Below are 13,199 nucleotides of genomic sequence, written 5' to 3'. Positions count from 1 at the left end.
TGAAACGAAAAATAATAGACTATGGTCATGGTACTAGAGGTTGAAGGTAAAACTCCAAGGTTGATTTCATAAGACATAACTTATTAAATCAAGAAACTTAATAACCAATTATTTAATCCGTATAACCTTGCATGTAATAGGCATCTTGCTCATATATCATGCTTAGTTTTTTATATCATATGATGTCAATTAAGTTAATTTATAATAAAGACCATAGTATTTTAATTCATTTGTTTATTAATAGTATAGAATCAGTCTAGTAATAATCTATTAATAACGTAGATATCTTAATACTAATTAATGACCTAAGCATATAAAAATAAAATAAAATGATAATTATCAAGAGTGGATGAATAATATTGAGGATAGACATAATTCAATGAATACTTTGAAAGAAAAAGTAATCAAGTTGGTGGATGTTAAAGAGATGATGATAGAAATGATGTATAGTATACTAATAGTACTATCAAAAATAAATATTGAGGTCAAGCATACATTTCCAAACTTACGCAATAGTTAATGTAGAGGTTAAGGTGACGTTTTCAAATGCATACCAAAAATAAGTTAAAATAAATAAAAGTACATTTTTTGAACACTAATTTGACACATTTTATAAAAATAAAAAAGTAGGAGAAAATGTATCTATATTTAAATTCTACACGTACAATAGTAATCAAATACACCAACTCCAATCGCAATATAATGGTACTGACTTCGATATTTTAAAATTAAATGATCAACAATTATACAAATTAGTTATTTAATCATTTAAAATTTATACGTTAAAATGTAAGTTTGTGGCATAAAAACCACATATAATAAATGTATGAAGCATTGTTTGTTACACAAATTTATGCAATGTATTTCAATTATAATGTCAAAAAAAAAACATTCATTAATATTGAGTGATAGTACAAGATGCAACAATAATGGTTTTTCGTTGTCTTCAGAATTATTAAGACACTAAAACATTATTTTAATTGTATTTCTAAATAGTTCATAATATTCATATAACATCTCTTACTTTAAACTAAATAAATCTTAGATTTTTCATAATTTTTAAACTAAGTAGAACTTATTAATTTTTAAGGTACAAATATGTACCATGGTTATAATTAAGGGGGTCAAAAGTGAAATTTTCAAATACAACTAAAAGTAAAAGTAGGGGGTGAAAGTGAAATTTCTATATACTGCAATACATGGTGATGTATTTTAAAGTGCTTCTCAACCCCTGAGTTTTTAAGTGACACCTAACGCAGCCTTCCCCCTCCGGATATATAAAATTTTATCTCTCCGCCACCCACCCACCACCACCACCACATCGGCCACCACCATCACCACCACCACCACGACGTCCACTCATCACAACCGCCATATCACACATCTGAAGAGAATCTGAATTTACAGACAAGCATAAAGTGTGGATCTCTAATTGCTACAGGAACTGAAAAGACAAAATTCTTCAATCGAGCTTCATCAATCGACTTCTATCTGTTTATTGTTTTCGTTTCTCACTTTCATTTTCTCTCTCGGAGAACTACATTGCTACTGGTAAGTCTATTATCATCGATGTTTGCGATCTCTGTTTAGTTCTCAAGTTATTAATCGGTTTTCGCTTTGCGCTTTTCTCGAGACGAAATGTTTTCCTATCCGTCCTTGATCTAATCGAGTTCTAGATTGATAAGGTTATTTGCGTTGATACTTTTTTTTAAAGTTTAATTCCAAATTTGTTTCTTTTTATCTACTTTCAATCTAGTATACTGTTTATCGGCGATTCGGTGTTTCTTCAACTTTACTGATCTTCAATTAGATATGAATTTTGACTATTTCTGATAAGAGTAACAATCTGAAATCATTTTACATTACATTGTTAGGTCATCTTTGTTACTAAAAAATTCTCACTGAAAATTGATTCCTTATTGGCTTTTTTCATTTTTTCTTTTTCAATTAGCCTATGAATTGACAGATTACGTATATGAACTGGAGGAATCTGTAACCAACCAGTGTACTCTTCATCATGGAGTATTTTAATTAATTAGTAATTTAGTATGGTTAGCTTTGATTTTTTCCTAAATGATGTCGGTGTTTGTTTTTTTTTGGTTTTTCTTTTATATTTTTATTCGCCGAGATAATTCTCCAGATTTGGTGATGCATGCTATTCTTGTTGATTGGGATTCCTTTCATTTTAGTCTATCCTTCTTCAACTTTAGATTGTCACTTTTCATCTTAGCCTACCTTTTTCTTTTTCCTTTTCTTCTCCTGAATGTCAATTCTGAACATTTGTTTTCTAGGGCTGTTGGTGTTGGGTCTTAATCTGCATTCTCTTTCCCTACCCCTCCCTCATCGCAAATTAATATTATTTAAAATGAAAATTCGATAACCTTTTAACTGTTACCATGGTTTCTGAATGCCCTGCATGAGCAGAAAAGTACAGTGAGGAATCAATATCATCTTCCTGGTTCTTGTGCAGGGTCAGAAACCAGAAACCCAGAAACTCTTTTACTTTTTTTTTTTTTTCTTTTCTTCCTCCAGGTTTGTTTTCAATAATCTTTGTTACATTAAAGACAATTTGATTATTTCTTTATAAGAAACATGTTACATAAGTCTTAATCTGCAAGCAAACTTATGGTTGAATAATTAAGAAGCAATTAACTTCATATTTATCTTTTATATTATTGTTACTTGATTTTTTTTATTCTTTTGTACACATGTAACAGTAGACCATGGATCGCCGGAGTTGGCCATGGAAGAAAAAGTCATCTGATAAAGCTGTTGTTGTATCAGAATCTGTTGGTGTCCCTTCTTCAGCTGCCTCTCAAAGTGACAAGGTTTCTTCATTCAGTAACATTTTAATAATTCTTTATAAAATCTTTATAAAACCTCTTTATTTATATCATCCTCATCACATTTCAGGTGAAACAAGATAGCTACAAAAAGCCAAACTATGTCCAAATTTCTGTGGAGTCATATTCCCATTTAACTGGATTGGAGGATCAAGTAAAATCATATGAAGATCAAATGAAATCATACGAAGATCAAGTGAAATCATACGATGAACAAGTGAAACGATATGAAGATCAACAACTTGTATATGAAGATCAAATAAAGAATCTAGAAGATGAAGTGAAGGAATTGAATGAGCAGCTTTCTGAAGCCCATTCAGAAATGACAACAAAGGAGAATCTTGTCAAACAACACGCAAAAGTTGCTGAAGAAGCTGTCTGTGGTATGTTCATGTTTTCATTCTATCACAATATGACATAAAACTTATTCATTCTAAAACAAGAGAAAAGCAATTACCTTTTGTATAAAGAAAATCTTATTATCTTGCTATCATCTGTTAAAAAAAATCTAAAAAGATGATTTTTATAGGTTGGGAAAAGGCAGAAGCAGAAGCAGCAACCCTAAAAAACCATCTAGAATCAGTAACTTTACTAAAACTTACTGCTGAAGATCGAGCTTCACATTTAGATGGAGCTTTAAAGGAATGCATGAGACAAATAAGAAACCTGAAAGAAGAACACGAACAAATCATCCACGATGTTGTTCTTGCAAAAACAAAACAATGGGACAAATTAAAACTCGAATTCGATACAAAAGTCTCAAATCTTGATCAAGAACTGATGCGATCAGCTGCTGACAATGCTGCAATTTCAAGATCTTTACAAGAACGCTCAAACATGTTGATCAAAATGAGTGAAGAAAAATCCGAAAAGGAAGCAGAAATCGAAAGGTTAAAATCCGATATCGAATCATGTGAAAGAGAAATCAATTCTTTGAAATACGAATTACATATTGTTGCTAAAGAGTTGGAGATTCGAAATGAGGAAAAAAACATGAGTGTTAGGTCTGCTGACGTGGCAAATAAACAGCATTTAGAAGGTGTAAGAAAGATAGCTAAATTAGAAGCCGAGTGTCAACGCCTACGTGGACTTGTCAGAAAGAAATTACCGGGTCCCGCTGCTTTAGCTCAAATGAAACTTGAAGTTGATAGTTTAGGGAGAGATTATGGTGAGTCACGAGTCAAACGGTCTCCAGTCAAACCCCCGAGCCCACATAGTCCACATAGTCAACATAGTCAACATAGTCAAAGCTTTTCTTCTTTGCCCGATTTTACCCTTGACAGTTTACAAAATTACAAAAAAGAAAACGAAATGTTAACAGAGAGAATACTAGGAATGGAAGAGGAAACAAAGATGTTGAAAGAAGCTTTAGCTAAACGTAACACTGAGCTACAAGCTTCTAGAAACATTTGTGCTAAAACAGTTAGTAAACTTCAGAGTCTTGAAAGTCAAGTCAAAGGGTATTCTGGTCAAATTCAAAACGCAAGTAACGCGCCTAGTGTGGCTTCCTTTTCTGAAGAGGGTAATGATGATGAAGTTAGTGTCACAGGTTCTTGGGCTACAGCTTTGATTTCTGAGTTGACTCATAATAAAAAAGATAATAATAATAATAAGATTCCTGAAAGTCCTCAAAGATCTGAAAATGCAAACAATTTGGAGCTCATGGATGATTTCTTGGAGATGGAAAAGCTAGCCACCGACTCAGTGAGTAAAGAAACCCCGGAGACCGAAGAATTAAATCCAAAGGGTATAAACGTAATTTCACACGATGATCAAGAATTGGGTGATGCGATTTCTGGGATTTACAATTTTGTAATGACTGTGGAAAAGGAAGCGAAATCTGTGGTTGGAATTGAAGAGAATGGGTTTGTGCAAAAGGTCGAGGGGTTTTCGGTCATTTACAAAGAGATTGAGGACAAAAAAGTAAAATTGCAAGATTTTGTTGTTTCTCTTTCTGGTGTTCTTGGTAAAGCTGGTGAGCTTCGTTTTACTTTTGTGAATGATGCTGAAACAAGTAGTCCAGATTGCATTGACAAAATCGCTTTACCTGAAAATAAAGTTGACTATTCAAATTCAACTCAATTTTCAGATTCCACTTCTGACCCTGACATACCCCATGAAAATGAAAACTCTGTACCTACCTCTGAAACAACAGTTTCACCTTGGAAATGTTCATTTGAGGAGTTTGAAGAGTTGAAGTTAGAAAAAGAGAAGATTTTTATGGATCTTGAAAAATGTAATGAGAATCTTGAAAATACAAAGCTACAGTTGAGTGAAACTGAGTTGACTTTGACTGAAGTGAAATCTCAGTTGACCAATGCTCAAAAGTCAAACGGGTTGTTTGAGACTCAGCTTAAGTGTATGGCTGAATCTTATAATTCACTTGAAGTTCGTGCAAATGAGTTGCAAAATCGGGTGAATGTTCTAGAAGAAAAGATTACAATGTTGGATAATGAGCTGGAAGAAGAGAAGAAGAATCATAAGGAGACTGAGGAAAAGTGCAAAGATCTTCTAGAACAATTGCAAAGGTAAATAAATATATTTTCTAAATTCTAATTTATTTATATACAAGTTTAAATTTTTAATTGTAATATTGACATTTAATTTATGTTTTAGGATTGAAACTGAAAACACCCCACCTCCGGTTGCTGAGACGGATGGTAAAAGTAACCAGGTAAAATCTGTAATCTTTGTTTTGGTCCAAGGGCAAAATGGTCATTTAAAAATTATAAATATAACAAGCCAGGGACTAAAGTTGAAACAACAAGGATGAGTTATGTAACAAAATCTGAAATTGGACTGAACCTGCAAGTTTCAGTTTCACTATACTACTGTTTGTGTTGTCAAGTAGAGTAATTTACCAAACTGGTCCCTGTGTTTTCTGATTTTTACTGTGTTTAGTCTAAAGTTGAAAACTTTTTTTCATTTCTGGTCCTTATTTTAAAGTTTTGTATCGATTCTGGTTCCTGGAAACTTTGGAGGACCAAAATCGATTCATCACCTTGAAATAAAGGACCAAATTTGATATGAAACTTTGAAATTAGGGACCAAAATTGATATGAAACCTTAAAGTAAGGACCAAAAGTGAAAAAAGGTTTCAGCTTTGGACTAAACATGGTAGAAACAACAAAAGCACAGGGACCTTTGTTTTCAAAAGAGAATTTCCAAATGTGGTCCTTATTTTAAGGTTTCATAAAGATTTTGGTCCCCAGAACCTTGAAAAATGACCAAAATCAAACCCTTTTTTCACTTTTGGTCCTTATTTCAAGGTACATAATCGATTTAGTCCCTGAAACTTTGAAACAAGTACCAAATCCGATATAAAATGTCAAAACAAGGACTAAACCGAAACCGATAAAAAATTACAAAACCTCGAAATAAACACCAAAACTGAAAACAGTTTCAATATCGAATCAAACACGTTAATATCCAGAAACTACAAGGACCATTTACGTAATTTCCTCTAAAAAAAAAAACTATTTTCAGGAGAGAGAATTAGCAGCTGCTGCAGAGAAATTAGCAGAGTGTCAAGAAACAATATTCCTCCTAGGAAAACAGTTAAAAGGCATGCGACCTCCAACAACTGAATTCATGGGGTCTCCAATTCGAGAGACAAGTCAAAAAAGTCAAACTTTTACAGAAGAAGATGAAGAAGAAGAAGATTATGAAGTAACAACAACAAGCAATGGAATGAACAACAACAACAACAATAATAATAATAATAATAATAATTTAGTTCATCATATGGGAAATGAGTCTCCATCTCCAGCTCATTTAGATCCATGGGATTCTGAAGGAAACAATCTTTTAAAATCACCAATAACTTCAAGAACCTCAAAACATCGCCCAACTAAATCCGGATCATCTTCTTCATCATCATCAAATCCCACACCTGAAAAGAACAACAATGGACGTGGATTTAGCAGGTTCTTTTCCACAAAAGCAAAGTGAAAAAACTTGTGTAGATACTACTACTTCTACTACTACTACTATGGAGATTTTGGGATTGTTGCGAGGTAAATTTTTATTTTTTGTATGTGGGTCTTCTTCCATTTGTCTCTCTGATGAAAGTAGTGTATGGATTGTTATATTGTTATATTTTTATTTTTTTTTGTTGGTTTGTTTTCAGTGGAGATGATGATGATGACATAAGTTTTTGATGAAATATGTTTTTAACTTTTGAAGAAACAACTGTTGTTGTTTTAAGTTAAACGAAAACAGTGTGGTGATAATGGTTGGATTTGCATGGTTTTCAATTTGGTTTGGTTGTTTTTAGATGTGGTAATTGTACAAGTTTGTAAAGGAAAAAAAAACGTAGGCTTATAAGGTTCGAATGATTGTATTTGCTTGTTTGCAAGTTTAATATGTTGTACTATCTTATTATTTATTAAATTAAGGATTCATAAGGAGTTTCGATGAAATCATGTTAAATATATTTATAAAAAATTTGAAAGTATTTTATCGTTATGTTACATTACGAAAGTTATAACATTTTATACAAAGCCATGGTAGTTTGATTAGAAAAAATTAACCTAACAGCCGAGTTATATTATAAACATATAACTGTACTCAACAGTACAACCATGTGAAGAATGTTTCGCTTTTACTTGTGTTTTTCCTTAATGGCTGAACTTATGAAAGAATATTTTTAATTTATTCTTGGGAGAAAGCAAACATAAGATAATAGACGTTTAATCACAAAATGTGGGTTTATTTTTTAAGAGATAATTCAGTTAATATGCAAAATAGCTTTTTGTTAAATGCTCTTGGATTTGAAGTTTTTTTTGTTGAAAGCGAAAACTTTAAGCTAGTACTACGAATGAAACTTTTTGTTTTCATTCGAGTTTTTTTCTCAAAAGTAAAAGCTAAAAGTTCCTAAAGACTTGTTGGTGAACACGTGAGGATGAATATTCCACTTAAAAGTAAATGCTAAAATATGCTAGTCTAAGGGGGTGTTTGGCTTAGCTTTTCAAACCCTAAAAGTCCTTTTTGGAAAAGTTACAAAAAGTCAGGATTTCCTGACTTTTCCAAAAAGTTCATTTTCTTTATGTAAAAACTTCAAAAGTAGCTTCTAAAAGTAAGTTTGCCAAACATCTTTTGCTTTTTTTTCTTTTTCAAAAAAGACTTTTGGAAAAGCTAAGTCAAACACCCCCTTAAGTGTTTCTTCCACTTAAGAAATTGATTAATCGACACGACACATCATATTTGCAACTATCTTACAAATCAATGAAACTTATATTTTATGTAGGTAAATCAATTTTTTAAGTGGAAGAATCACCTTCTTTTATAAAACTAACTTATAAGTTATTTTTTGGTTGGTCAAATATGACAATTTAAAAAAAAATAGAAAATAAGATAAGTAATAAATTTGTTGTGACGTGCAAAAAATATAATACATATTTTATAAGGATAACGACTTAAAATGTGTAATATATTTTTCGATTTGTATACATTTGGCCACTGAGTTTTTTCGTCCATATTTACCCCCCATCAACTTGTTAAATTGTACACATTCAGTCATTATGACAGGTTACTCTAGGTTAGTCGGAAAAAATGACTTAATAGGGTAATATATTTCTCATTTTGTACACATTTAGTCCTTAATTTTTATACACATTTAGTCCTTAATATTTTTTTTTGTTTCAAAATAAGTCATTTTTGCTTTTGTACTCATTCAGTACTTATGAATGATTTATTTAATTTCTTCTCACGACATCTTACATGAGACAATCATTAATGAGGTGTTTTGGGTTGTTGATGCTTATGTCCATCTCGACCTCGACTGCTTGGTTGCTTAGGTCTTCTGGTTTGACTTAGGTCTTGTGTTCTAAACATTGTAACTTCTTCATACAATATCAAATTTTAACGATCTTTATATCCATGTGTTCGTTTTTTGAGTCTACTACAACTTTTGTTAAGACTACTCCCGTTAAAATGTAATATATTTTTACTTACGATTTTATAAAAAAAAATCCATACATGCATTCATAAAAACATATGGATATAAAGATCGTAAGTAAAAATATATTAATTTTTAACTGGAGTAATCTAAACGAAAATTTTAGTAGACTAAAATACAAACACATGGATATAAAGCTCGTTAAAATCTGAGATCGTATGAAGAAGTTATGACATTCAGAACACATAACATAAGCAACCAAGTCAGGGCCGGTCCATTGGGTTTTAATGCCCCGGGCGAGATAAGAATTTTATGCCTATATGTTTAGACTGCGCTCAATAGACAAAACTCATACAAAAAAAAATTATAATACAAAAATTCAATTAAAGTTACAGTCAAACAGAACCAATACAATTACAAACCAAAAACTTACAAAATCACTTAAAAGGATGCCTTGTGATTTTTGAATAAAAACCACTATTATTTTACATTAATCAAGACTTTGTTAAAATTGACTTTCAATATTTTGCTTACTAATTCAATCTTTATTGAGTCATGATGCTTCCGGATCATATCCATTCTTCTTGTAAACTTTGTTATTTGAATAGATGCTCATGGACTTTCATCTTTATATGCTTCATCCAAAAATAATTTCTGCAAAATAATAAATTCATTTGATTTAACTTTATCAACAAATTCATTATTCTCACAATCATTGAAACAATCAACCAAATCATTGGAATTTCCAATCGGATGTGTAGCAATATTATGTATATCATTAAAACTATTAATCAGATCATTAGAACTATTTTCACTGACTTTTTCATTTCTAACAAAAAATCTAATTAAAGGAAGATCCCAGATTTTTTGTTTTTGTTTACACTATCAATATCAATATGTCAACTAACCTGGAAAAGGGGTAATGAAATCAGAAATAAGAACCTTTTTTTTTAAAAACTAATGTATAATAGCAACAATAATTAGAACTCATAAGTTCAATTGATTAGTATCTGGTATACCTCCACCCAAATGAATCACTAAACATAACATAAAAATTCAGAAGTTCAATTGATAAATATATTGTATACCTCAGAACGGAATTAGAAAAGTGATAAGAAAAAAGATTTAGGAATTACCGAATAACAAGGCCTCGAACTCTGGTCTGCAACTCATTCAAATCAGGAAAACTGAAATGAAGGCTTCAATCTCTTAGTCTCTAAGAGTCCAACTTCGGACTCCAAGTTTTCTAATCATACAAATCTGGAAATGGGAATCATCAAATTAGAATAGTTATAAGAAAAGGAGAATAGGAGAAAAGAATCAACAAATCAGAAAAGGGTATCCCTCAAACGGTAATCAATGAATCACTAAATTGGTATACCTCAAACAAGAATCAATGAACCACCAGATCAGAAAAAGGGAAACAGGAATCCCTAAATCCTTACAAAAGCCACAAAAGTATTCAGAAGTTGGAGAATATGAAAATAGAAGTAACGAAAACCGAAATCGGATTAAAAACATACATTTAGTCAATTTGAATTTGATTAAGACAGCTTCTCAATCTTCTATAGCTTCCGGATTTCGAAGCGTCGATTGGCAATCAGGCAATCACACATGCAGATACAACTTGCGCTGCTATTGCTAATTCTTTTCCGTTTTCCCGCTCAGATTGCACGCCTTGCACCAGACAAAAGAGTATTAGGCTAATTTTCTTGGGCCGAAACATATATATACATATTGCTTATTGGACTAATCTGATGCCCCTCCATTTATACTGCCCTGGGCCTTTACCCATCTCACACATGTATTTGGGCCGGGCCTGAACCAAGTAGTCGAGTTCGCGATGGACATAAGCATCAAAAGCTCCGAACACCTGATTAATGATTGTCTCACATAAGATGTCGTGAGAAAAACATAAAAAAAATCATTAATAAGTATTGAAAGAGTATAAAAACAAAAATGATTTATTTTGCAACAAAAAAATATTAAGGACTAAATCTGTACAAAAATATTAAAGACTAAATATATACAAAGTAAGAAATATATTACCATATTAAGTCATTTTTACCGGCTAACCTGAAGTAGCCGGTCATAAGGACTGAATGTGTATAATTTAACAAGTTGAAAGGATAAATGCAGACGAAAAAAAAACTCAATAACCAAATATATACAAATAAAAAAATATATTACCCTTTTAAGACATTATTCTATTTTATAATAACATTTGACAAGTGAAATATAATCCAATAATAGTTATTACAATATCTAAAACCATTAATACGAACTAATCTATAAAATCAATTTCATATAGTCCACTTGACATTTAAATAGTAGAGGGTTATCCATTCGACTTCCAAAGAGGCTTCGCGTCCCCTTCTTGTCCAGAAACATGGGTCTGGTCCAAATTAACGCCGGCTGAGGAGGAAACGGGTCTGGTGATCGAGTCTTCAATTCAAGGCCCATAAAATATCAAAATTCTATAATTTCTTTCCTTATAAGTTATAGCCAACCAAGTGGCATTTCTGATTTATGAATATGATTTGTTCACAACTATTTACACAAAATATTTTATCATCAAACTACATGCCACCTAAAAATCATATGTGGATGTTTCTAAAACAAATTTGCATCTTTCTAGTCCATAGAACACCAAGAGACAAAACCAATCTAAATTATAATTATAAAAAACAAATCACAAGTTTTTGTCTCTTTGTCGAGGGGAGCAAAAGCACAACCATCCTTACCACTTAAGTATCGGCCTAATCGTTACATGAACAAACAAGAGACAACCATTGTCAATAATAATTATATGCTTTGAAATTACGTCTTTATTAAGATCAAATTGGAGTTGGTGGCCCAACCAAGTTTTTGTAACACATCAATTATGTATTTGAACCACTAGTCTTGGTCTCTTTGTCTATGGGAGCATAGACACAACCATCCTTGTCACTTTAAACTATTCTTAGATACTAATTTATTCGTTTCTTACGATTAAACCGTAAAATGATTTACTTTTGCACCATTTTTTAGTTGTTTATGGCTTCTCGAAAGGATCATAAAGTTATAAAGGGTCCACAATTCCACATGTGATCAAAGGAATGCTAGAGTGATGGGCATAATGAAGAGACAACTTATAGTCCAAGAAAACCTATGTCCTTCATGTGATCTTATTATAATTATGATGGTAAATAGAAGCAAATAAGAACAACTAGAATATATATATATATATATATATATATATATATATATATATATATATATATATATATATATATATATATATATATATATATATATATATATATATATATATATATATTCAAGGCTAGGTTATAAAGCAGATAACATCTATTGTATTTAGGTAAGGATAATTCTTGACCAATCCTACCTAATAAATCAATATCTTTTTGCCACATGTACTATTCTCCTTCATTTAGACACATGACATTCTCTAGAATTTTTGAATTTTCTATTTTCCACTTGTCATTTTATTGTAATTTTTATTTTATTAAATTAAAATTCCACATTTATATGTAAGGTATTTATTAGAAATTGTTTATATATGTAATGTATTCAATGTATTAAAGTCTCATTAATTTTAATAATTTAAAATTTTTCTCATTTTTCTTATAAATTCAAACTTCTCAATTTGTTAAAATTTCATATTTAATTTTTTTTTTTTAAATAAACCCATGTGATACATAGGTCTCACACCTAGTTGGTTAATAAAATGAATGTCCATGATGTGAAGATCTATGTTATTATTGATAACATTTTCATATGATTATGATAGAGAGAAATTACAAGGTTCTCAATGAAAGCATAAAGGCTACAAAGAATAAAACATGTAAAAATACTAGCTAGACAAAACCCTAATGGGATAAAGACTAAAGAGCCTATAAACAAGTGGGCTAATAATATATAAGCTAACATGCCCCTCAAACTCACAATGCCACAACAATAAGCATTGAGAGTTTGTCACACAAGAACCGAAATCGAGAGGCCGATAGAGCCTTCGTAAAAATATCCGCAAGCTGCAAGGTTGATAAAACAAACAGAAGCGACATGGTCCCGAGCTGTAGGTGATGACGGGTAAAATGATAATCAATCTCAATGTGCTTCGTCCGCTCATGAAAAACAAAATTTTTCACAATTTGTATCGCACTTTTGTTATCACAATGCAAGGGAGTAGATGAAGAAATGTGAAATCCCATATCTGTAAGTAGTCACCGTAACCGGTTAATCTCACATGTAGTTACAGCCATAGCACGATATCCAACCTCCGTGGAAGATCTAGAGACAATGTCTTCTTTCTTGCTCTTCCATGAAATGAGAGACTCCCCACGAAATACGCAAAATCCGGTGGTGGATTTACGATCATAACGATCTCCATCCTAATCACTCAAGAGAAGACGTGGAGGGAAATAAGAGGGTCTGAAACTGAGTGCCACAAAGAT

At 31.5% G+C, this 13,199-nt stretch overlaps 1 protein-coding gene and 1 long non-coding RNA gene across 6 annotated transcripts; one reads left to right on the top strand and one right to left on the bottom strand.

The window, feature by feature from the left end:
• Positions 1 to 1,224: 1,224 nt before the first annotated feature.
• Positions 1,225 to 7,264, top strand: LOC111914264 (filament-like plant protein 4). Of its 4 annotated transcripts, XR_002857747.3 has the most exons (7): positions 1,225 to 1,551; positions 2,718 to 2,828; positions 2,914 to 3,226; positions 3,373 to 5,371; positions 5,460 to 5,517; positions 6,330 to 6,859; positions 6,973 to 7,264. XR_002857747.3 is itself a non-coding variant. In XM_042897526.2 (6 exons), the coding sequence occupies exons 2-6, from the start codon at positions 2,724 to 2,726 to the stop codon at positions 6,792 to 6,794; spliced, it is 2,940 nt and encodes a 979-aa protein (XP_042753460.1). In that variant the 5' UTR covers positions 1,225 to 1,551; positions 2,721 to 2,723; the 3' UTR covers positions 6,795 to 7,264. The 4 variants fall into 4 exon arrangements, 3 of the variants coding, with proteins under 3 accessions (XP_042753460.1, XP_023765807.1, XP_023765808.1); XM_042897526.2 differs by having other exon boundaries at positions 2,721 to 2,828; positions 6,330 to 7,264; XM_023910039.3 differs by having other exon boundaries at positions 6,330 to 7,264.
• A 1,887-nt stretch (positions 7,265 to 9,151) lies between these two features.
• LOC111914230 (uncharacterized) lies at positions 9,152 to 11,129 on the bottom strand. 2 transcript variants are annotated; one of them, XR_008225658.1, is made up of 4 exons: positions 10,266 to 11,129; positions 10,124 to 10,182; positions 9,879 to 10,002; positions 9,152 to 9,396 (listed from the first exon to the last, which is right to left on the bottom strand). It is a non-coding gene; the product is annotated as an uncharacterized LOC111914230 (long non-coding RNA). The 2 variants fall into 2 exon arrangements; XR_002857730.3 differs by having other exon boundaries at positions 10,124 to 10,175; positions 10,266 to 11,124.
• Positions 11,130 to 13,199: the final 2,070 nt, after the last annotated feature.

This window comes from Lactuca sativa, chromosome 8 (assembly GCF_002870075.4).
Source record: "Lactuca sativa cultivar Salinas chromosome 8, Lsat_Salinas_v11, whole genome shotgun sequence".
Classification (NCBI taxonomy): Eukaryota; Viridiplantae; Streptophyta; class Magnoliopsida; order Asterales; family Asteraceae; genus Lactuca; species Lactuca sativa.
Note: the sequence above shows the minus strand (reverse complement) of the source record. Positions and strands in the feature narration are given on the sequence as shown.